This window comes from Aotus nancymaae, unplaced genomic scaffold, assembly GCF_030222135.1.
Source record: "Aotus nancymaae isolate 86718 unplaced genomic scaffold, 86718_ANA_hifiasm-v0.15.2.pri h1tg000028l, whole genome shotgun sequence".
In the NCBI taxonomy this organism is placed as follows: domain Eukaryota; kingdom Metazoa; phylum Chordata; class Mammalia; order Primates; family Aotidae; genus Aotus; species Aotus nancymaae.
The window spans coordinates 26,507,658-26,531,605 of NW_026988441.1; the positions used below are offsets into that span (position 1 = coordinate 26,507,658).

The window sequence follows — 23,948 nt, forward strand, 5'->3', positions numbered from 1 at the left end:
CCTGCGCGGCGCGGCGCTGCGGAGACCGTTGGTTCATTTGCATGTCCCCGCCTCGCGCGGCGGCGGCGGCGGCGGGTGAGAAGCCTAAGGCGGCGGCGGGGGCGGCTCCGCGCGCGGTGGTCTCGGGGTGAGGCCCGGGCCCTGGCGTCGTCTGTGGGTGGGTCCCGGGGTGGGAGACACGGACTCGGCCTCGGGGGCCCGCCCCGGGCTCCGTCATGGCGTCGCTGGCTCGGCCCTCTGGCTGCGGTGGCGGCCGCGTCCCAGCTCGGTTGGCCTGGGTGACCAGTTGCGGCCTCCGGGGCCCGGCGCCCCCATTTCCTCGCCCTCAGAGGCGGGGAGACGGCGGGCCGCGTCTAGAAAGGCTCATGGGTTCAGTCGTTCGTTCATTCCTCCCGAACTCTGGGTGGCCCCCGCTCGTGGGGATTTAACGGCGCCGTGCGCTGCATCGGGCCCTTCCCTCTTTAGAACCGGTTCAGCCTCCATAGCAGCCCCTTTACTAGCTGCCCATTCCATAGTTGGGGAAACGGAGGCACAGAAAGCTTAGGATCGTGTGATTTGAACCTGGGTCACCTGACCCAGGAACCCTGCTCTTTGCTAACAGAGAACGAGGGGGCACCCCAGGAAAAGGGCTGGAGGATGGGACAAGGAGGTGATCCTGTTGGGAAATCGACCCTACAGATTGCTTCTTGAAGGTGGAGGTTTTGCGAGGCGGGTATCTTGATGGTTAAGGACACAGCCGCTGGACCTCTAAATGTTGCCTCTTAATTTTTTACTCATTCTTCGGGGCTTTGGATGCATGAATATCCTCTTCACCAGGTTCAAGTCTGGGCTGGCTGATCTTGAGTGGGTGGCCGAGTGTGTCTCCGTTTGCCTCCTCGTCCTAATGTCATTCATAACAGGACCCGCCTCTTCAGTGGGTGGTTGCGAGATGGTGCAAAATGAACTCTGTCACTAATTCATTGTCACTGGTTGGAGGTCCCACCACTCACTGTCGAGAGGCTTCTTTAGAAGGGAAGGAAGTTCTCAGAGCCTCTGTGTCCTGCCGGGTTTGTAAAATGGGAAAAGAGCCATCCTGGGCTAGGCGCAGTGGCTCATGCCTGTAATCCCAGCACTTTTGGAAGCCAAATTGGGTGGATCACTTGAGGTCAGGAATTCAAGACCAGCCTGGCCAACATGGTGAAACCCCGTCTCTACCTAAAATGTAAAAATTAGCCGGGTGCGGTGGCAGACTCTCGTAATCCCAGCTACTCGGGAGACTGAAGCAGGAGAATCGCCTGAGCCTGGGAGGCGGAGGTTGCAGTGAGATCACGCCACTGCACTCCAACCTGGGCAACAGAGAAAGTCTCCAAAAAGAAAAAAGAATGATCCCTTCTTTCCTAACCACGATTTGAGGGTTGTGGTCCCACTCTTCCTACTCTGTTATGCTCAGTTATATGTGTTGGTTGACACCTTCCTCCAGCAGATAGGACTGCTTTTACAGAGCTGCTTTTAAGGGATTCTGAGGAGATGGGCTCAGAGAAGGTTTGTCTTGCTCCTTTTCAGCCAGCACACAACTGTGAACTTCGTGAGGTCAGAGGCCCCCCCACCCCGCCTTAAAAGGGTCCGACCAAAGCAGGCGGATTGCTAGAGGTCAGGAGTTCGCGGCCTGGCCAACCTGGCAAAACCCTGTCTCTACTAAAAAAAAAAAAAAAACAAAAAAAGTCCAGCCTGCCTCTGAAGTACCATGCGAGGATTATAGATTATTGCCTCCTTACTTCGAGGATTAGGTGAAATAGAGCAGATTCTGTGAACGCACAGTTGTTATTCTTTTTTTTTTTTTCCCTTGAGACAGAGTTTTGCTCTGTCTCCCAGTCTGGAGTGCAGTGGCATGATCTCAGTTTACTGCAAACTTTACCTCCTGGGTTCAAGCAATTCCCATGCCTCAGCCTCCTGAGTATTTGGGATTACAGGCACATGCCACCATGCCTGGCGACTTTTTTTTCTGAGACAGAGTCTCACTCTGTCACCCAGGCTGGAGTGCAGTGGCGTGATCTAGGCTCACTGCAACCTCCACCTCCCGGGCTCAAGCAGTTCTCTTGTGTCAGCCTCCCAAGTAGCTGGGATTACAAGTGCATACCACCATGCCTTGCTAATTTTTGTATTTTTAGTAGAGACAGGGTTTTGCCATGTTGGCCAGGCTGGTCTTGAACTCCTGACCTTAAGTGATCTGCCCACCTCAGCCTCCCAAAGTGGTGAGATTACAGGTGTGAGCCACTGCACCCAGGCTGAATTTTTTGTATTTAAGTAGAGGCAAGGTTTCGCTATGTTGCCCAGGCTGGTCTGGAACTCCTGAGCTCAGGTGATCTGCCTGTCTTGACCTTGCAAAGTGCTCGGATTACAGGCATGAGCCACCTCGCCTAGCCCCAAGATGTTACTCTTAGTGTGTTTTTTTCTCTCTCACCATAGGGCAAAATAACATGGCAGCCAGACGAATTACACAGGAGACTTTTGATGCTGTGTTACAAGAAAAAGCCAAACGATACCACGTGGATACCAGTGGTGAGTCTGTAAGCGACACTCTTCAGTTCAAAGCTCAAGGTAAAATGAAGTAGTGTTGTTTTGTTGTTGTTGTTTTGGTGAGGGTGTATCTTAGGGCCAGGGCAGGAAGATTTCAATACCTTGGACAAAGAATACTACTTCTGATACTTAGATCCTTACTTTCCTTATTTAGGAGGAGATATTTTTGTGTCTGTGTGCGTGTGTGTTTGTGTTTGAGATGGAATCTCGCTCTGTTGCCCAGGCTAGAATGCAGTGTGACGATCTTGCCTCACTGCAACCTCCGCCTCCTGGGTTCAGGCGATTCTCCTGTCTCAGCCAACCAAGTAGCGGGGATCCACCACCACGCCCAGCTATTTTTATGTATTTTTAGTAGAGATAAGGTTTCACCATGTTGGCCAGGCTGGTTTCAACAAACTCCTGACCTCCAGTGATCCACCCACCTTGGCCTCCCAAAGTGCAGGGATTACAGGTGTGAGCCACCGTGCCCAGCCCAGATAATAGTTTTTATTTTGGTTTGGTTTAGTTTTTGAGACAGAGTCTCTCTCTGTCCCCCAGGCTGAAGTGCAGTGGCGCAGTTATAGCTCACTGCAACCTTGAACTCCTAGGCTTAAGCCATCCTCTCCTCTCTACCTCCCAGAGTGCGGGATTATAGGCATGAGCCACTGCACCTGGTCAGGAGATAAGGTTTTTATATGTCAGTCATCATTATGCAGATATCTGGAGCTTCTCCCCGACCCACCTCAGGACAATTTTTGTTTGTTTGTTTGTTTTGAGATGGAGTTTTGCTCTTGTCGCCCAGGCTGGAGTACAATAACAGGATCTCAGCTCACTGCAACCTCTGCTTCCTGGGTTCAAACGATTCTCCTGCCTCAGCCACCTGAGTAGCTGGGATTACAGGCACACACCACCACACACGGCTAATTTTTTTTTTTTTTTTTTTTTTTGAGACGGTGTTTCGCTCTTGTTACCCAGGCTGGAGTGCAATGGCGCGATCTCGGCTCACCGCAACATCCGCCTCCTGGGTTCAGGCAATTCTCCTGCCTCAGCCTCCTGAGTAGCTGGGATTACAGGCACACGCCACCATGCCCAGCTAACTTTTTTGTATTTTTAGTAGAGACGGGGTTTCACCATGTTGACCAGGCTGGTCCTGAACTCCTGACCTCAGGTGATCCGGCCTCCTCAGCTTCCCAAAGTACTGGGATTACAGGCGTGAGCCACCGAGCCCAGCCCAGTTTTGTTTTTTTAAAAATAGATATGGGATCTTGCTGTGTTTTTCAGGCTGGTCTTCAACTCCTGGGCTCAAGTGATACTCCCACCTCTGCCTCTGACATGTTGCAATTACAGGTGTGAGCCATGCACCCAGCTCTGAGACAGGTTCTTGGATCCATTTCCTGGCTCCATCCCCATCACCACTGCCCAGGTTTAAGCTCTATCAGTTCTTAGCTGGATAATTACAACAATCTCCTGCAGCATCTCTCTGTTTCTGGCTTCATTTCCCTCATATCTACCCTTTATAGAGATGGTCCACAGATCTATTAGTGCCAGCCTCACTAAGCCACTGCTCTGCTTGGACTTTGGGGCTCCCCACTGCAGGATACACCCTCAGAGGTGTGCAGGAGCAGCCAGGTCACAGTATGAACAAGACAGGAGGGCATGGGGCGGCCTGTAGAGCTGCCAACTTTAGGCCCTGCCTGAAGACATTCTTGTTGGAAAGTTTTGACACACCATGCCAGCAGAATCAAAAAGAAGGCCTGCACTGATCACAGGAAGGCATGAAAGGTCCTTCATTTCCTGCCTTGGGCCTCACATTGAGGGCTACTGCGCTGCCTGCTGTCTATGCTTTGAATTCCTCCTGTCCCAGCACTTCCTGGTAAATTCCCTCAGGCACCAAGACAGCTCACAGGTGCCTTCCCCCGGGAAGCCTCAGCATGCTTTGAGGCTGATTTGGTTGCCCTTTCCTGCCCCAGGGAAGTACGTGTACTCACTCCTCTGCCTGTCTCCTCTGGGTAGCACAGACAGTGCTGCTCCCAGCTATACCAGCCTTGGGGTGGAGGAAGTCTCCTGTGTTGGGTGAGTAAATCTAAGTGTTTAGATAGGAATAATAAACATGCTCTGGACCTGGAGAAAGCAAGGCTCAGAGATTATCTTCAGATCTTGAGTTTTCAAAAATTACATGAGTAGTACACACAAACATTCCTATTATAAAATATTGTAACAGGCCAGGTGCAGTGGCTCACGCCTATAATCCCAGCACTTTGGGAGGGTGAGGGGGCAGATCACAAGGTCAGGCATTCGAAAGCAGCCTGACATGGTGAAACCCCGTCTCTACTAAAAAAATACAAAAATTAGCTGGGCGTGGTGGCGTGTGCCTGTAATCCCAGCTACTCAGGAGGCTGAGGCAGGAGAATCACTTGAACCGGGAGGTGGGGGTTGCAGTGAGCTGAGATGGCGCTACTGTACTCCAGTCTGGGTGACAGGGTAAGACTCCGTCTCAAAAATAAAAATAAAAAAAAATAGAACAAATAAGAAGTAAAGATTAAAAGTTCTCTTAACTGCTTGCTTATTCACCTTAGGTATAACTGTATCCGTGGTTTTTGTGCATTCTTTTGTTCTTTTAGTGTAATGCGTATATATGATGCTGAATATTTATGTTTCATTTAGATGGAGATGTAAACATTTGTTAAACTTTACCTAGAGATTCAAGCACCAATACATATATTAGTTTCTTTAAGAAAAAATTAGGGAGCTGGGCACAATGACTCAAACCAGGAATCCCACCACTTTGGGAGACTGAGGCAAGAGGATCATTTGAGACCCAGAATTACAGACCAGTCTGGGCAAAAAAGCGAAACTCCATCTCTACAAAAAAATTAAAAAGAAGTTATCTGGGCACAGTGGCATGTGCCTATGGCTGTAGCTACTTGGGAGGCTGAGGCAGGAATTTTGCTTGTGCCCAGGAAGTTGAGGCTGCAGTAAGCTGTGTTTGCACCACTGTACTCCAGCCTGGGCAACAGAGTGAGACCCTGTCTCAAAAGCAAAAAGATGGCCAGGTGCAGTGGCTCTCACATGTAATCCCAGCACTTTGAGAGGCCAAAGAGGGCAGATCACCTGAGGTCAGGAGTTAGAGACCAGCCTGGCCAACATAGTGAAACCTCATCTCTACTAAAAATACAAAAATGTGGCTGGTGCCTGTAATCCCAGCTACTCGGGAGTCTGAGGCAGGAGAATCGCTTGAACCCGGGAGGTAGAGGTTGCAGTGAGCCAAGATGACACTGCTGCACTCCAGCCTGGGTGAGTGAGACTCCATCTCAAAAAAAAAGAAAAGAAGATAAGGGGGCCGTGGGTGGGGGAGAACTAGAAACCTAGCAGTATGCTAGGTGGTTCTGGAATGTTTCTTTGTTACAAAGCAGTCTGTCCTTTAGCCTTTCTGTGTTTCTCTGCTCTGCTCTGAACTTTTCCTCTCCTCATAAAGGGTATCAGAAAATTCTCTTGAGTAGAATCCAGCCATCATTCTCTGTCTCTCATGCTCCCTCCCTAATCGTGCCATCAATACCAATCATTAATACCTGGGTTATAACAGTGGATTTCTTGCTGAAACATCCACGTCTGTGCTCATCTCCTTCAATCTGTTCCCTGCACAGCAGCCAGTGAGGTTATCCCTAGCTTAGAACTCTTCATTGGCCTTCTGTCTCACCCAGAGTAAATTCCAGAGTACCACTGAAGGCCCGGCTTGGATCTGGTACTCCTCCATTAGTGGTTCCCTAACTTTGCAGCACGTTAGAGTCATCTGGGGGCTTTTTAAAAACCCTGATGCCCAGGTCACACCCTTATTAAATAAGGCTGTCTGGGGAGGTGGTCCCCTGGGGACTCCAGTAGCAGAGTTTGGGAGCTACCTTCCTACCACTTGGCCTTTTGTTCCCTCTGTTCCCTCTGTCTACATTGGCCCCCTGCTGGTCCTACCTTGGGGCCTTGTCCTCATTCCCACTCTGCCTGGAAGGCTTTCCTTTGTAACTGTACAGTCTGGCCCCTCATGCCAGACCACTGCTGCTAGATAAAGTGTCAGAGCTACCCTCCTTGACCAACCTGTCTCAAAAGTTCATTGCATCCTCAGGTTCCCACCTGCTTGATTTTTCTTCTTGGAACTTACTTGCATCTGATAGATTTCTGTATATTGTTTGGCTCTCCCAACTGACAAGTTTGGGAGAGTTCTCTTTCTTGCTGTAGTACAGTACATGCACATAGTAGGTGCCCAGTTTGTACTTGTTGAACAACTGAACTAGGATTTATACATGACTTTGGCTTCCTGTGGCCTCTTAACCCATTACTATCTTCTGGCACTTCTTCCCCATTCATTTGATTTTTTTTTTTAACTAGGTCACCGATTCTGATTTAAAAGCTAGAAAGAAAGGCACTCCATGAAAACTCTCCCTGAGACCCACTGTTCCCATATGCCTGTAGTTCACTTCTGTTTCTCGCCTCTTACAGAGTTTCTCCATGTGTGAATAAGCAAATGCAAGTACATCTTTCCCTCCTCCCTTTTTTCTTTTTGACAGAGACAGGGTCTTGCTATGTTGCTCAGGCTGGTCTCAAACTCCTGGACTAAAGTGATCCTCCCACCTCAGCCTCCCATACTGTGGGAATTATAGGTTTGAGCCACTGTGCCTGGCCCATTTCCCCTTTTCTACACAGAGGAGGACAGAAGTAGGCACTGTTCAGTTTCCATCATGGCCTCTTTTTTTTTTTTTTTTTTTTTGTGACGGAGTTTCGCTCTTGTTACCCAGGCTGGAGTGCAATGGCGCAATCTCGGCTCACTGCAACCTCCGCCTCCTAGGTTCAAGCAATTCTCCTGCCTCAGCCTCCCGAGTAGCTGGGACTACAGGCACGCGCCACTATGCCCAGCTAATTTTTGTATTTTTAGTAGAGACGGGGTTTCACCTTGTTGACCAGGATGGTCTCGATCTCTTGACCTCATGATCCACCTGCCTTGGCCTCCCAAAGTACTGGGATTATAGGCGTGAACCACCGCGCCCGACCCATGGCCTCTTTTGATGTATCTTGTTAAGCTTCTGCCTTCCTTCCTGCCTGCCTCAGTCTGTGGTTTTTCAGCTCCAGAGAAAGGACTGATTGGCCTGGCAGACCTTTCTAAGGGATGGGTTCAGTCAGCTTTGGGTCAGCTACGGTGGGTGTGGTATATTAGCTGTGACTCCTCCAGCCTCACGGTGGCACTGTGGGCTGAGACTCCTCTAGGAGGCAGTGAAGGCAGGCAGCCCCAGTAAAACCTGTCTGCTCTAAGATAGAAGTAGAAGCACAAGTGTTAAAAGTTGCAGTAAAGATATCCAGATTATTTGGGGACCAAACGTCCTTTCCTCAGTCTAAAAGAGGGATTGTCAACCCAGATGGCTAGAGTAGGGATCTGAATGAGCGAGGGCTGTTGGTGGCAACTTAGAGAGTCTGTGTCCTGCTGTTGGGCTGCTGCTTCCCATCCTGGGTTGATTGTCATCAGGGCAAACTCAGGCTTGGTGCTTGTAGGTCTTCTGTTTTAGTAAGTAGTCGATCCAGATTTAAAGTGACACCACACACTTTTTTTTTTTTTTTTTTTGGCGATAGAAAACATCCCATTTTCTGAGGAACCACACACATTTTAAATGTTGGCAAAAAACACAGATTGGCAGAAAGCACTGAGGTGTATAAAGCACTTTTGCTACCTGGTGATCGTGGACTGTTTGCATCTTCTGGTCTAAAGTACCTTTTGGATGTTTTATTTCAGATCTCTTAAGGGCAGTCCCAAGATCCAGAGCAGAGATGTATGATGACGTCCACAGCGATGGTAGATACTCCCTCAGTGGATCTGTAACTCACTCTCGAGACGCCGGAAGAGAAGGCCTGAGAAGTGACGTATTTCCAGGGCCTTCCTTTAGATCAAGCAACCCTTCCATCAGTGACGACAGCTACTTTCGCAAAGAGTGTGGCCGGGATCTGGAATTTTCTCACTCTGATTCCCGCGAACAGGTCATTGGCCACCGGAAATTGGGACATTTCCGTTCTCAGGACTGGAAATTTACGCTCCGTGGTTCTTGGGAGCAAGACTTTGGCCAGCCAATTTCTCAAGAGTCCTCTTGGTCACAGGAGTATAGTTTTGGTCCCTCTGCAGTTCTGGGGGACTTTGGATCTTCCAGGCTGATGGAGAAAGAGTGTTTGGAGAAGGAGAGTCGGGATTACGACGTGGACCGTCCCGGGGAGGCTGACTCCGTGCTCAGGGGCAGCAGTCAAGTCCAGGCCAGAGGCCGAGCTCTAAACATCGTTGACCAGGAAGGTTCCCTCCTAGGAAAGGGGGAGACTCAGAGCCTGCTCACAGCTAAGGGGGGTGTTGGGAAACTTGTCACCTTGAGAAATGTGAGCACAAAAAAAATACCCACCATGAATCGTATTACTCCTAAAACTCAGGGTACTAACCAAATCCAGAAAACCACTCCAAGTCCTGATGTGACCCTGGGGACAAACCCAGGGACAGAAGATATCCAGTTCCCCATTCAGAAGATCCCTCTGGGGCTGGATCTGAAGAATCTTCGGCTCCCCAGAAGAAAGATGAGCTTTGACATCATAGATAAGTCTGATGTTTTTTCAAGGTTTGGGATAGAAATAATCAAATGGGCAGGATTCCACACTATAAAAGATGATATTAAATTTTCCCAACTTTTCCAGACTCTCTTTGAACTTGAAACAGAAACCTGTGCTAAAATGCTCGCCTCATTCAAATGTTCCTTAAAACCAGAGCACAGAGATTTTTGCTTTTTTACTATCAAATTTTTAAAGCACTCTGCTTTGAAAACACCCAGAGTTGATAATGAGTTTTTAAACATGCTTTTAGACAAAGGTGCTGTGAAGACCAAAAATTGCTTTTTTGAAATCATAAAGCCCTTTGACAAGTACATAATGAGACTTCAAGACCGGCTTCTGAAGAGTGTCACACCTTTGCTTATGGCCTGCAATGCCTATGAGCTGAGTGTCAAGATGAAGACCCTCACTAACCCCCTGGACTTGGCTCTTGCCCTAGAAACCACCAATTCTCTCTGCCGGAAGTCTCTGGCCCTTCTGGGGCAGACATTTTCCTTGGCCTCTTCTTTCCGGCAAGAGAAAATCTTAGAAGCTGTCGGCCTGCAAGATATAGCTCCCTCTCCTGCTGCATTTCCAAACTTCGAAGACTCCACTTTGTTTGGGAGAGAGTATATAGACCACCTGAAGGCCTGGCTGGTCAGCAGTGGGTGTCCCCTCCAGGTTAAGAAAGCTGAACCAGAGCCGGTGCGAGAGGAGGAGAAAATGATTCCTTCTATCAAACCTGGAATTCAGGCCAAGTCTCCAAGTAGTCTGAGTGATGGTAAGGAGAACAGCCAGAGTTTCTATTTGCTGCTTTTCGTGTTTTTTTGGTAATGTCTTTCTTCTATTCGAGATTTTTTTATGTGGACGCTCTAGCCAATTGGAAACAAATCAGGATTTTAGTAGAAAATGCACATTGGCCAATACATGTCTGCCATTCATTTTGTGAATGTGTATTAGGAATCTGCTGTGTATTATAGAAGTCTTTTTTTTTTTTTTTTTTTTAAGACGGGGTTTCACCATGTTGGTCAGGCTGGTCTTGAACTCCCGACCTCAGGTGATTCGCCCGCCTTGGCCTCCAAAGTGCTTGGATTACAGGCGTGAGCCACGGCGCCCAGCCTATAGAAGTCTTTAGGCTAGGCACGGTGACTCACGCCTATAATCCCAGCACTTTGGGAGGCAGAGGCAGGCAGATCACTTTTGGTCAGGAGTTCGAGACCAGCCTGGTGGTCTCGAACATGGCGAAACCCCTTCTCTACTAAAAATACAAAAATTAGCCGGAAGCAGTGGTGTGCACCTGTAATCCCAGCTACTCGGGAGGCTAAGGCATGAATCTTGAACCCAGGAGGCTGAGGTTGCAGTAAGCTGAGATCGCGCCACTGCACTCCAGCCTGGGCTACAGAGTGAGACTCTGTCTCTAAAAAAAAAGTCTTTAGACAGCCAGGTGTGGTTGCGCACGCCTGTAATCCCAGCACTTTGGGAGACCAAGGCGGGAGGATCACTTGGGACCAGGAGTTCAAGACCAGCCTGGCCAACATGGTGAAACCCCATCTCTACTAAAAATACAAAAACTAGCTGGGTGTGGTGGCACACACCTGTAATTCCAGCTATTCAGGAGGCTGAGGCAGGAGAATTGAACCTGGGAGGCGGAGGTTGCAGTGAGCAGAGATGGCACCACTGCACTCCAGCCTGGATGACCAGAGCAAAACTGTTTCAAAAAAACAAAAATCTTTAGACATGTTTAGGTCAAATACCTCTCTGGGAATTTGGTAGAAAGCAGTGGCCATTGCCAGAAAAAATGCTCATCTGTTCATACACAATTTTACCTGTACCTTCTGAGGGGTTTGTACCTTTCTTGGCAGCCAAGCTTAACCCTTGTTCCTTTTTTTTCCCCAACCTTTGAAAGAAAGAAGACTTGACTTTCTTTCTTTGTTTTTATTTTTTGAGACAGGGTCTTGCTCTGTCACCCAGTCTGGAGTGCAGTGGCATGATCATGGCTCACTGCAAACCTGACCTCTCGGGCTCAAGTGATCCTTCTGCCTCAGCCTCCTAATTAGCTGGGACTATTGGTGTGTACCACCATGTCTGGCTAATATTTTTTGGTATTTTTTGTAAAGAACCATGTTGCTGGTCTCAAACTCCTGAGCTCAAGTGATCTACCCACCGCAGCCTCCCAAAGTACTGGGATTATAGGTGTGAATCACTGTCCCTGGCCTGGAACCCTTGTTCCTATGTGTCCCCACAAGGTATTACTAGAAGGGAGAAAAAAACACTGGACACTGTCTCTGAGGAATCCCCAGGCTCCTGAGGAAGAAAATCGCAAAGACCAGTCACTGTTGAGCCAGGCGTGGTAGCACATGTCTGTATTCCGAGCTACTCGGGAGGCTGAGGAGGAAGGTTTGCTTGAGGCCAGGAGTTCAAGGCTGCAGTGACCTACGATTGCATCTGTGAATAGCCATCGCACTCCAGTCTGGTTTATTGAGAGACACCCTGTCTCTCAATAAACCAAAACAAAAAAACGGTCACTCCTTTGCTAGAATTAAAGGGACGTAGGAGAGGCCCCAGCCCAGCCTGGAGGGTTGGGGAGGTCATGCATGAGCTGTATTGAGGGATGTACAGGGACCAGCTAGGTCATTCCACATAGCACCTTTTCACCCTACTCACTTTTCTAGACTGGCTAAAGTTGATGAATCACTTAAGTACACCTGCGTCATCATTGACTTTCTGGGGAGAGGAAAAGGCCAAGGAGGAGAATTAGAAGCAATGAGCTGTTTGGTTTCCCTCTTCCTTCCTCCTGAGCATCCAGAATGGACTCTCACAGCCCAGACATCCCAGATGTCATGAGCATACATGGTAGCCATGCTGTCTTAACTCTTGTGATAGAGAAAAAGCACTTTTCCCACTGATGTAGTTTTCACCTTCCATTGCCTCCAGCCCAGCGGGGAAGTGTCATTTGTTCCTGATGTTCTTTGCTCCTTCACCACTCTCCTGAAGCCCCAATGGCACTAGACACTGGATAGGTCCCACCACAGACAGGTGGCCACACCTACTCCCAGAGAGGGATCCTTCCAGAAGCAGGCTCAGGGCTGAAGGGACGCTACTTTCCAACCCCTGACAAAGTGATGGGATATTATATGAAGGAGGAAAAGTCACCCATAACCTCAAGTTACCCTCCCACAGCCTTTGATGTTCCCCACGTTTTCCTGCAGCTGCAGGCAAGCTGGACTGAAAATGCTACCTCCTGCCCTTCTGCATGATTGCCAGAAAGCCATTTCCATAGCATTTGCTACATTGTGATATTGACCTAATGTAAATTACCTCACCGTTCCCTTGATGCTGGACTCAGGCTGCCTTTTACTAGAGATTTCTGAAGCCAGACAGACCTGGGTTCACGTGTAGTTGGCATCTGCCAGCCTCAGTTCCATGTCTGGATAGGGGGATAGCTGGCGGCAGAGCCCACATCTCAGGGGCTGCCCTCTTGCTGCTTATGTTCCTGTTAAAAATGCTGAAATGAGCCAGGCCTGGTGGATCAAGCCTGTAATCCCAGCACTTTGGGCGGCTGAGGTGGACACATCACCTGAGCTCAGGAGTTTGAGGCCAGCCTGACCAACGTGATGAAACGCTGTCTCTACTAAAAATAAAAGATTCGCTTGGCGTGGTGGCACACTCTTGTAATCCCAGCTACTTGGGAGGCTGAGGCAGGAGAGACGCTTGAACTCGAGAGGCGGGAGTGGTACTGAGCCATGATCGCACCACTGCACTCCAGCCTGGGTGATGAGCGAAACTCCGTCTTAAAAAAAGAAAAAGAAATGCTGGAATGACCTCTTTGGTTGAATGCATTGGTTATTACTATTAGTTTTATTTTTAAAATTCTCCTTGAAAGGATACATTCTCAGGAGTAGGATTGCTGGGCCAAAGTTGTGACCTACTTTCTGACCCTTGCTCATGGTCATCCTAGCTAAAGATGATGCAGGGGTCCCCAAACTTCATTGCTGACTTTAAACCTCAACATCTTTTATAAAATCATGTAAAACTAGTAGTTCTTTAAAAAGAGAGCCATGAAAAAAAGCAGTTTCATAGGGGACATACTTGGAATAATGTGGCAGTTGAAGGATTTACTCATCATGTGTAAGGAGCTCACGCTAGTGTTTAAGCTCAAAGCTGGAACATGGACACAGGCGGGGACAGGACTGTGCCATCATTTACAGAACAAACCGGAAAACCTCACTAGGTCAGCAGTGATTTTAATTGAATGGCTGAACAAATAGACCATTTTGAGCTTTTAAAACTAGCCAGTTATCAGGAAACTAAACAATCTTACCATTTGAAGAAACATGTTCTTCCTCGTTGCTGGCAGCATTGTAAATTTAAAGTCATATTCGGGCAGAGGAAGCAGGCGCGTGAAAAAATTTCAAAAAATTAAAGTCATTTTAGAGGAAGTTCACACTTTAAAAAATGTTTTGGGCAGGGCATGGTGGCTCACGCCTATAATCCCAGCACTTTGGGAGATAGGGGAAGGCAGATCACTTGAACCCAAGAATTGAAGACCAGCCTGAGCAACATGGTGAAGCCTCGTCTCTACAAAAAATAAAAAAAATTAGCCAGGCATGGTGGCGCACGTCTGTAGTCCCAGCTGCTCAGGAGGCTGAGGCAGGAGAATTGCTTGAGCCCAGGAGTTCGAGGTTGCCATGAGCTGTCATCAGACCATACTGCACACCAGCCTGGGTGACAGAGTAAGACCCTGTCTCAAAAAAGAAAAAATTTGTTTCTTATACATTCAGCAGATATTTTCTTTGAACACGTAACTTGGGATCATTGACCTTCTTTGTTAATTAGAGAAAATTTTTTGTAAATTTATATGTATATTTTTCTGATTACAAAACACAAGTATGTTGTGTTTTTTTTTAAAGATAAAGCACACACAAAAAAAACAAAGCACAAAAAATGAAATTCCTTATAATTCTACCACCTATAACCTCTATTAACATATTTCCTTGTAGTCTTTTTTTTTTTTTTTTTTTTTTTTGAGACAGAGTCTTACTTTGTCATGTAGGCTGGAGTGCAGTGGTGTGATCTTGGCTCACTGTAACCTCTGCCTCCCGGATTCAAGCCATTCTCCTGCCTCAGCCTCCCAAGTAACTGGGACTACAGGCGAGTGCCACCATGCCCAGCTAATTTTTGTATGTTAGTAGAGACGGGGTTTCACTATGTTGGCCAGGATGGTCTTGATCTCTTGACCTCATGATCTGCCCGCCTCGACCTCCCAAAGTGCTGGGGTTACAGGTGTAAGCCACCGTGCCCGGCTGCTGTCACATTTTTTTGGAGGAGGTTTTGCATATTGGTTTCTAGAATAAGCTGTTGTTTGCCTCTTTTTAATGCTGGTGTCTTGTGAATGAGGATTTCAGTTGTTGGTGTCTGCTTGGCTTCAGCGTTAAGCCCCCCACTACTCAACTATCCTCATCTTCCCAGAGCCCACATTGAGCATGTTTCTCAGAAAAGCTGTTTTTTTGTGTTCCAGCTGTCCCCCAGCGCGCAGATCACAAAGTAGTGGGGACCATCGACCAGCTTGTGAAACGTGTCATCGAAGGCAGCCTGTCTCCCAAAGAGAGAACTCTTCTCAAGGAGGACCCTGCTTACTGGTAGGTCTTTAAATGTCCACCCTATGAATCCCTCTCATGGAGTATATGGCAAACTTTGGGTCCTCCTGATGGTGTTGAGAGCAGAGGGTGAGATACTTACTTGGGCAGTGGTGTTCTCCAGTGAGAAGAGCATGAGGGTGGCCCAGATTTATGTGGTCTCAGGAAGCCCCAGCTCTGCTGCAGACCAGTGGTAGGCTGGCTGGGTGGGTGGCCTTCTCTCACCTGTAAACACAGCTCCAAGTCCCTGCTGTGCTGTTTTAAGGATGCAGTGAGATGTGTATGCAACATCATTGCAGCTGTTTGCAATTTCTTGCTAGTATTTGTTAAACTGTCTTGCTTTACTGCCTCTTCATGTGAATAGAACAACTTTTTAAATTATAGTTTGCATCCTAAGTATAGTACTTGCATATTAGAGAAAGTAAAGAAAGAGTCTCGCTCTGTCACCCAGGCTAGAGTGCAGTGACGTGATCTTGGCTCACTGCAACCTCTGTCTCCTGGGTTCAAGTGATTCTCCTGCTTCAGCCTCCCAAGTAGCTGGGATTACAAGCACATACCACCACGCCCAGGTAATTTTTGTGTTTTTAGTAGAGATGGGTTTTCACCATGTTGGTCAGGCTGATCTCAAACTCCTGACCTCAGGTGTTCCACATGCCTTGGCCTCCCAAAGTGCTGGGATTACAGGTGGGAGCCACCACACCCCGCCTAGAATGTTTTTAATCATATACTGTTTTAACTGCTTTGGTGAGTAGCTTAATACAGCATTTTCATGCATGTTCAGGATTATCTCTAGATTGATGGCTGTGGATGAGAAATTTTTATAGTTTAATTATTTTTTCTTAATTATAAAAGTGGCTATACTTAGATCTCACTGCTAAAAAAAAAATAAAAATAAATTTAAAAAAAAAGTGGCATGTGCCCTTCGTAAAAATAAAGAAAAGTAAAAAGGCAAAGATGCAGTCACTTAGAGCTCTACCACTTGTTAACCTCCACAGTGTGTACTGTGTTGTAGTTGTGTCCTGTGATTTTCACTTAATGTGATTGTCATTATCCATGGTTACATAATATTCCATTGTATACAGGTAGCATACCTTACTCAGCCGTTGTTTATTGGTGAATTTATAGATTATATCTAGTTTTTTCCCCACTATAAATAACATGAGTCCAGGCACAATAGGTCATGCCTGTAATCCTAGGACTTTGGGAGGCCGAAGTAGTAGAATCGCCCTAAGACCAGGAGTTTGAGACCAGTCTGGGCAAGAAAGCGAGACCCATTCTTTACAAAAATCAATTAGCTGGGTGGCGTATACAGCCTGTAGTCCTAACTACTTGGAAGCCTGAGATGAGAGGATCCCTTGAACCCAGGAGTTTGAGATGGCAATGATCACATCCCCATACTCTAGCCTGGATGACAGAGTGAGACACCATTTCTTTCTTTATTTTTTTTTTGAGATGGAGTCTCACTCTGTCACCCAGGCTGGAGTGCAATGGTGTGATCTCTGTTCACTGCAACCTCTGCCTCTTGGGTTCAAGCGATTCTCATGCCTCAGCCTCCCAAGTAACTGGGACTACAGGCACATGCCACCACACCCAGCTAATTTTTGTATTTTTAGTAGAGACAGGGTTTCGCCATGTTGGCCAGGCTGGTCTCAAACTCCTGACCTCGTGATCCACCCGCCTCGGCCTCCCAAAGTGTTGAGATTACAGGCGTGAGCCACCTGCCTGGCCAACATCATTTCTTAAAAAAAAAAAAAAATAGATGATGATCAATGTTTTGCCTGTATTTCTGCCTACCTTTCTGGCAGTTCATTGTAATATCTAGAATGACATTGCTGGGTTAAAGCTCATGTTAGAGGCTTTTGATTTATGTCAGTTTCTCAGCTGCAGCCTTTTTTTTTTTTTAAGGTGGGGTTTTCACCATGATGGCCAGGCTGGTCTTGAACTCCTGCCCTCAGGTGATCCACCCACTTTGGCCTCCCAAAGTGCTAGGGTTACAAGCGTGAGCCACCATGCCCGGCCTTTTTTTTTTAAATGGAGTCTTGCTCTGTTGCCCAGGCTGGAGTGCAGTGACGCAATCTTAGCTCACTGCAACCTCCACCTCCCAGGTTCAAGCAATTCTCGTGCTTCAGCCTCCCAAGTAGCTGAGATTACAGATGCCTGCTGCCACGCCCAGCTAATTTTTTATTTTAGTAGAGATGGGGGTTTTACCATGTTGCCCATGGTGGTCTCAAACTCCTGAACTTAGACAATCTGCCTGCCTCGGCCTCTCAAAGTACTGGGATTACAGGCATGAGCCACTGCGCCTGTCCTCAGCTGCAGCACTAACATTTGAGGCTGGATCATTCTATATTAGGATTGGAGCTGTCCTGGACATTGCAGGTTGTTTAGCAGCATCCGTGGCCTCCATCTGTTTGATGTCAGTAGGACTTTCTGTCTCACTAGTAACAACCGAGAATACATCCAGACATTGCCTGGTGTCCTGTGGTGGGCAGAGCTGCCCCTGATGGAGACCGTTTATGTTTATCATCAGATTGCTCTTCATGGGTATCTGTACTGACTTACCCTCTCACTGCTACTCCATAGGTGTGCTGTGCTCTCTTTTGTTTTCTGTTTTTGTTAGGGACAGGATCTCACTCTGTTGCCCAAGCTAGAGTGCAGTGGCACTGTCATAGCTCACTACAGTCTTGACCTCGAGTGTGCCCTTTTTGGTAGTCAGATTGTACCCATACTGGACTTGCTATTCTTGCTGCTGTAATTACTGAAGATGCTTGAAAGGCATGCATTTCCATGTATGTAGCACTACCAGAGCTTTGGTCCTATCCACCATGATTTACCAAGGTGAAGGTTGGAGCTTGTTGTGGTTTTATTTATTTATTTATTTGGTATTTTTAATGGAGACAGGGTTTCACCATGTTGGTCAGGCTGGTCTCTGACTCCTGACCTAAGGTGATCACCTGCCTCAGTCTCCCAAAGTGCTGGGATTACAGGCATGAGCCACTGCACCCAGCCTTACTTTATTTCATTTATTTATTTTTTTGAGACAGAGTCTCACTCTGTTGCCAGGCTGGAGTACAGTGGTGCGATCTCAGCTCACTGCAACCTCCGCCTCCCTGGTTCAAGTGATTCTCCTGCCTCAGCCTCCCAAGTAGCTGAGACTATAGGCGTGCGCCACCACGCCCATCTAATTTTTGCATTTTTAGTAGAGACGGAGTATTTTAGTAGAGACAGGGTTTCACCATGTTGGCTGTGGTTTTATTTTTATAAAATTCTTGAGTTTGTCTGGATTATTTTCATGTATTGAATGAGGTAGGCATGTAACTTAAAGGTTAAAAATTCCCAGCCGTGTGCAGTAATTACAGTCTCACGCCTGTAATCCCAGCACTTTGGGAGGGCAGCGCAGGCAGATCACAAGGTCAGGAGTTCAAGACCAATCTGACAAACATGGTAAAACCTCATCTCTACCAAAAATACAAAAATTAGCTACTCAGGAGGCTGAGACAGGAGAATTGCTTGAACCTGGGAGGCAGAGGTTGCAGTGAGCCAAGATCGTGCCATTGCACTTCAGCCTGGTGACAGAGTGAGACTTCATCTCGAAACAAACAAAAGTTAAAAATTCCCAAATAACCTGATTGTCCCAGCGTCATTTATTTATTGAGTACTTTTTTTTTAATTTTTTTTTTTTTTTAAAGACAGGGTTTCATCATGTTGGTCAGGCTGGTCTTGAACTCTGACCTCAGGTGATCCGTTCACCTTGTCCTCCAAAGTGCTTGGATTACAGGCGTGAGTCACCACGCCCGGCCGAGTACTTTTTTTTTTTTTTTTTGAGATGAAGTCTCACTCTGTCACCCAGGCTGGAGTGCAGTGGCACAATCTTGGCTCACTGCAACCTCCGCCTCTCAGGTTCAGGCAATTCTCTTGCCTCAGACTCCTGAGTAGCTGGGATTACAGGCGTGTGCCACCATGCCCAGCTAACTTTTGTATTTTTAGTAGAGATGAGGTTTCACCATGTTGGTCAGACTAGTCTCGAGCTCCTGACCTCGTGATCCACCCGCCTCGGTCTCCCAAAGTGTTGGGATTACAGGCCTGAGCCACCGCGCCCGGCTATTGAGTACTTTTTATTTAATAAACACTTGTGCTTTCTGTGTAGTTGGTACTGTTCTAAGCACATTACTGATTTAAGCACTATCTGATTGAATCCTCATAAATAATGTTGGAAGTCAGGTCTATTGCTGTCCTTATTTTACAGACAAGAAACTTTGAGGCTCCAACAGCTCTCTTGAGGCAAAGCTGAGATTCAAATCCAGTGTCTGTGGTCTCAACCAGTGTGCATGCCGAAGGAAGGAAGCTAGATAGCCTCAGATTGACAGATGCAAGCAGATAGCAGACCCTCTTGATAAGAAGGCATCCAGACTTAGAAGGCCTAGGAGCACTTTCCAGGTGGTTGATAAGGTGATTAGGCTGGAGGAATAGGTGGCCCTTAGAGGACTGGGGGCCAGTGCCTCTGCCCCATGACCCCTGCACATGGCCCAGTGGTCTCATGGTCACTGATAACCAGGCGTAGCAGACAGAAGCCAGAGTCAGGGGTGCATGTGGGTAGTGGGCAGGGAGGGATACACAATCAGAAATAAGCATCAAACGGAGAACTGATATTTGAGGTAAATCAATATCATGAAAGAGAATCACCAAACTCAACAAATGGCTGACACCCTAGAAGACAGAGTTACCATAAGAAAGAGGAGGTTTAGGGCCGGGTGCGGTGGCTCACGCCTGTAATCACAGAACTTTGGGAGGCCAAGGCTAGTAGATCACAAGGTCAGGAGTTCGAGACCAGCTTGGTGTGAATATGGTGAAAACCTCGTCTCTACTAAAAATACAAAAATTGGCTGAGGATGGTGGCACATGCCTGTAGTCCCAGCTACTGGGGAGGCTGAGGCAGAAGAATTGCTTGAACCCGGGAGGCGGAGGTTACAGTGATCCGAGATCACACCACTGCACTCCAGCCGGAGAGGGGAGGGGATGGGAGGGTTATAGTCTATAAACAGAGAAGAAAGAAAGAAAAGAGGAAGGGAGGGAGGGGAGAAAGAAAGACAAAGAGGAGGAGGTTTAGTCTATAAATATGTGTAATGAATAGTCAGTTAATAAGAGTATATTGTATCCATGAAACAGGCACTGGTTGCTATGAAAACGGATCCTGTTAAAGATCTTGGAAATGAAAAGCAGATTGAAACAAAAATCTCAGTGGTTAGATAGAATAGATCCTGATGACAGACAGATTTAAGAGCTGGTCCCAGAGACTGTATCATCCAAAATCTCTTTCAGAAGAAATTACCTGGCCAGGTGTGGTGGCTCACACCTGTAATCCCAGCACTTTGGGAGGCCAAGGCAGGTGGATCACCTGAGTTCAGGAGTTCAAGACCAGCCTGGCCAACATGGTGAAACCCCATCTCTACTAAAAATACAAAAAATTAGTCGGGCGTGATGGAGGGTACCTGTAATCCTAGCTACTTGGGAGACTGAGGCTCGAGAATCACTTGAACCTGGGAGGCGAAGGTTTTGGTGAGCTGAGATTGCACCACTACACTTCAGCCTGGGCACGACAGAACAAGATTCTGTCTCAAAAAAAAGGAATTACCAAGAAACTATAAGAGGAAAGAGTGTGATGGAAAAGCAAGCAATAAGTAAAGAAACTCTTAAACTTAGGTTTCTGGTGGTCATGTTTGAATTATTAAGTCAAAATGCTCTTTGTATGTTATACTTAACAAAATAATCAATTGAACACATAATGAAAAGCCAAATGTTTCCGCTGTGACCTGTTCCCATGTTCCACTCCTTGAAGGCAGTCACTTAGTTGTTCAAAATACTTCTCACTGATACCTCTGTATCTTTTAATAAGCCTATGTTGCTTTTTCTTGACTGAACACTTTTATGCATGGCCATTGACATTCTGTGAAGATATGTGTAGATTAATAAGTTCTTTTTTTTTTTTTTTTTTTGAGACGGAGTTTCGCTCTTGTTACCCAGGCTGGAGTGCAATGGCGCGATCTCGGCTCACCGCAACCTCCGCCTCCTGGGTTCAGGCAATTCTCTTGCCTCAGCCTCCTAAGTAGCTGGGATTACAGGCATGCGCCACCATGCCCAGCTAATTTTTTGTATTAGTAGAGACGGGGTTTCACCATGTTGACCAGTATGGTCTCGATCTCTTGACCTTGTGATCCACCCGCCTCGGCCTCCCAAAGTGCTGGGATTACAGGCTTGAGCCACCGCGCCCGGCCAGTTCTTTTTTTTTTAAGAGATAAGATCTCACTCTCTCACCCAGGCTGGAGCACAGTGGCACGATCATAGCTCACTGCAGCTTCAACCTGGGTTCACAAAATCCTCCTGCCTCAGTCTCCCAAGTAGCTGGGACTACAGGACTGTATCACCATTCAGCCATCAGCTTTTTTTTTTTTTTTTTTCCTTAAGAAATAGGTTCTTGCTGTGTTGCCCACAACTAACTCTTGGGTTCAAGCGATCCCCCAAAGCACTGAGATTACAGGCATAAGCCATCATGTCCAGCCTTAATAAATTCTTTTTATTATAACTCAAGACAGAAAATTTAAAGAGTCAAAAATTTTTTTAAAATGAATTAATTAAATAAATTATTTTTATTAGTTGGCAAGTGAAAAAGTTAGACCTCTAAGATGCAGATATAAGAAGGGCTTCTTATCTCCACCCTCTGAGGGCCACCAGAGATTTGAGACCTTCCACCCTCACACCCCATAAGCATGATTTGTTCCCACTGGAGCCTTTTGGACAGATCTGGCCACTGCCTCTCCGCTGAGGTGACCTGCCTCATGTGGTGCACTAAAGATATCAGAACGGCCGGGCACGGTGGCTCAGGCCTGTAATCCCAGCACTTTGGGAGTCTGAGGCAGGTAGATCACCTGAGGTTAGGAGTTCGAGACCAGCCTGGCCAACATGGTGAAACCCCCATCTCTACTAAAAATACAAAAATTTGCTGGACATGGCGGCAGCCTTGTATAATCCCAGCTACTTGGGAGGCTGAGGCAGGAGAATCACTTGAACCTGGGAGGCAGAGGTTGCAGTGAGCCAAGATCGCGCCACTGCACTCCAACCTGGGCGACAAGAGTGAAACACCATCTCAAAAAATAAATAAGTCAGAAGTATAGAGAGACTCATCCACTATGGCTTTACTTCCTTGTTTGGGTGGAACACCAAGAGGCAGGCTTCCATCCTTTTCTATGAGACTTCGAGTGCAAAGCATCAAGCCTAGAAAATGCTCACAACAGTGCAAGGATATAAATCTGAAGGAATATGTCATACTTTGTTTTCTTTCATCTTCTAAATTATCCCCTGGGAGTGGGGCAGCCCTGAGCATGCTCTCCAGGTCCTACATGTTCACACACTCAAGAAAACAGGTGGCTAAGAATCCCTCTGGTCTAGCCTCAGCAGGATTGTCTAAGTGCCCCAAAGTTAACATAAAATCTAAATAATTGATGTTTGGGGTGAAATAAAAGAAACTAAAATTCTAGATGATCTAAATATATGAGGCACGAGGGGAAGGAGGGAGGTAGGTGTGCAGGCCTTTGTCTTGTTTGACATGAGGATAGAGTTAGAGAGTAATTCTGGATATTGATACAAAATAAGAGTTTAGGTATGTGCGTTGATTAGCCACTAAAGGAACAGAAGTGATGTCTGTAACTTCCATACTACTATAGAGGGAAAGAAGCAAAAACACAGGGATTGGAAAACATAGAGATGGGAAATTCCATAGCAGGTGAATGCTACCAGAAAGAAAGGAGGTAGAGAATTCTTCAGACAAAAAAGCCTTCAACGAGAATAGCATCAAAAGGAGCAAAAGGCCAGGCTCAGTGTCTCACGCCTGTAATCCCAGCACTTTGGGAGGCCAAGGCAGGCAGATCACGAGGTCAAGAGATCGAGACCATCTGGCCAACATAGTGAAACCCTGTCTCCAGGAAAATACAAAAATTAGCTGGGCGTGGTGACTCGTGCCTGTAGTCCCAGCTACTCGGGAGGCTGAGGCAGGTGAATTGCTTGAACTCGGGAGGCGGAGGTTGCAGTGAGCCGAGATCGCACCACTGCACTCCAGCCTGGCGACAGAGCAAGACTCTGTCTCAAAAAAAAAGCAAAAGAAGTTTGTAATAAAAGCGAAAGTCACCACAAACATACAGATTGTGAATCTTCATGCCTGTACTGCATAGCTTTAAGCTATGTAAATAAGCAACCCTTACAAATCATTTAAGTCCAGGCCGGACGCAGTGACTCACACCTATAATCCCAACTACTCAGGAGGCTGAAGCAGGAGAATCACTTGAACCCGGGAGACAGAGGTTGCAGTGAGCTGAGATCGTGCCATTGCACTCCAGCCTGAGCGACAGAGCGAGACTCCATTTCAAAAAAAAAAAAAGAAAGAAAGCATTTATGTCCAGGGCTGGGCATGATGGCTCATGCCTGTAATCACAACACTAGGAGGCCGAGGTGGGTGGATCACCTCAGATCGGAGTTCAAGACCATCCTGGCCAGTGTGGCAAAACCCCATCTCTACTAAAAATACAAAAATTAGCTGGGTATGGTGGCGGGCGCTTGTAATCCCAGCTACTTCAGAGGCTGAGGCTGGAGAATCACTTGAACCCGGGAGGCAGAGATTGCAGTGAGCCAAGATCGTGCCATTGCACTCTGGCCTGGGCAACAAGAGCGCAACTCCATCTCAAAAGCAAAATCATTTAAGTTCAAAACCACAATAAGAGGAATTGGATGAATCCAAAACCATGGTAGGAGACATGAATGTTTCTCTGAGACAGGTAGATGATGTAATCCAAATAAGGATTTGGAAGATTTTATAACACAGGGAAGAAACAAGCATAAACAGAGACAATCTGCTAATATTTGCTGCACAGTTAATGACTGCTAGGCAGTTTTTATAGCACTTGCCTTATGGTGAGAAACTTGTGATGCAGGCGTCACAGCTGTATGATGAAGTAGCTGCTGCTGATCATTCTCCCTGTCTTACAGATGGAGAAACTGAGGCACAGAAAGGTTCCAAGCTAAGGAATGGCTATGCTGAGATTTGAAGTCAGCAGACTGGCTTGTTGAGTGTTCTCTGTTCTTGATGTTATGTTCCACTGGAACTTGGGGAGATGCATTTTTGACTGATGTGTC

General features: G+C 47.0%; 1 protein-coding gene across 3 annotated transcripts in view; it reads left to right on the plus strand.

Moving 5' to 3' along the window:
• Positions 1 to 43: 43 nt before the first annotated feature.
• Positions 44 to 23,948, plus strand: part of SUGP2 (SURP and G-patch domain containing 2) — a 45,364-nt gene continuing 21,459 nt past the window's right edge. For 2 of the 3 annotated variants that reach the window (XM_012443546.2, XM_012443547.2), the window contains exons 1-4: positions 44 to 127; positions 2,446 to 2,577; positions 8,306 to 9,913; positions 14,651 to 14,771. In XM_012443546.2, the coding sequence (XP_012298969.2) occupies positions 2,457 to 2,577; positions 8,306 to 9,913; positions 14,651 to 14,771 (1,850 nt within the window). In that variant the 5' untranslated portion in view covers positions 44 to 127; positions 2,446 to 2,456. The remainder of the gene's footprint in view (positions 128 to 2,445; positions 2,578 to 8,305; positions 9,914 to 14,650; positions 14,772 to 23,948) is intronic. The other variant, XM_012443545.2, reaches the window with a different exon arrangement.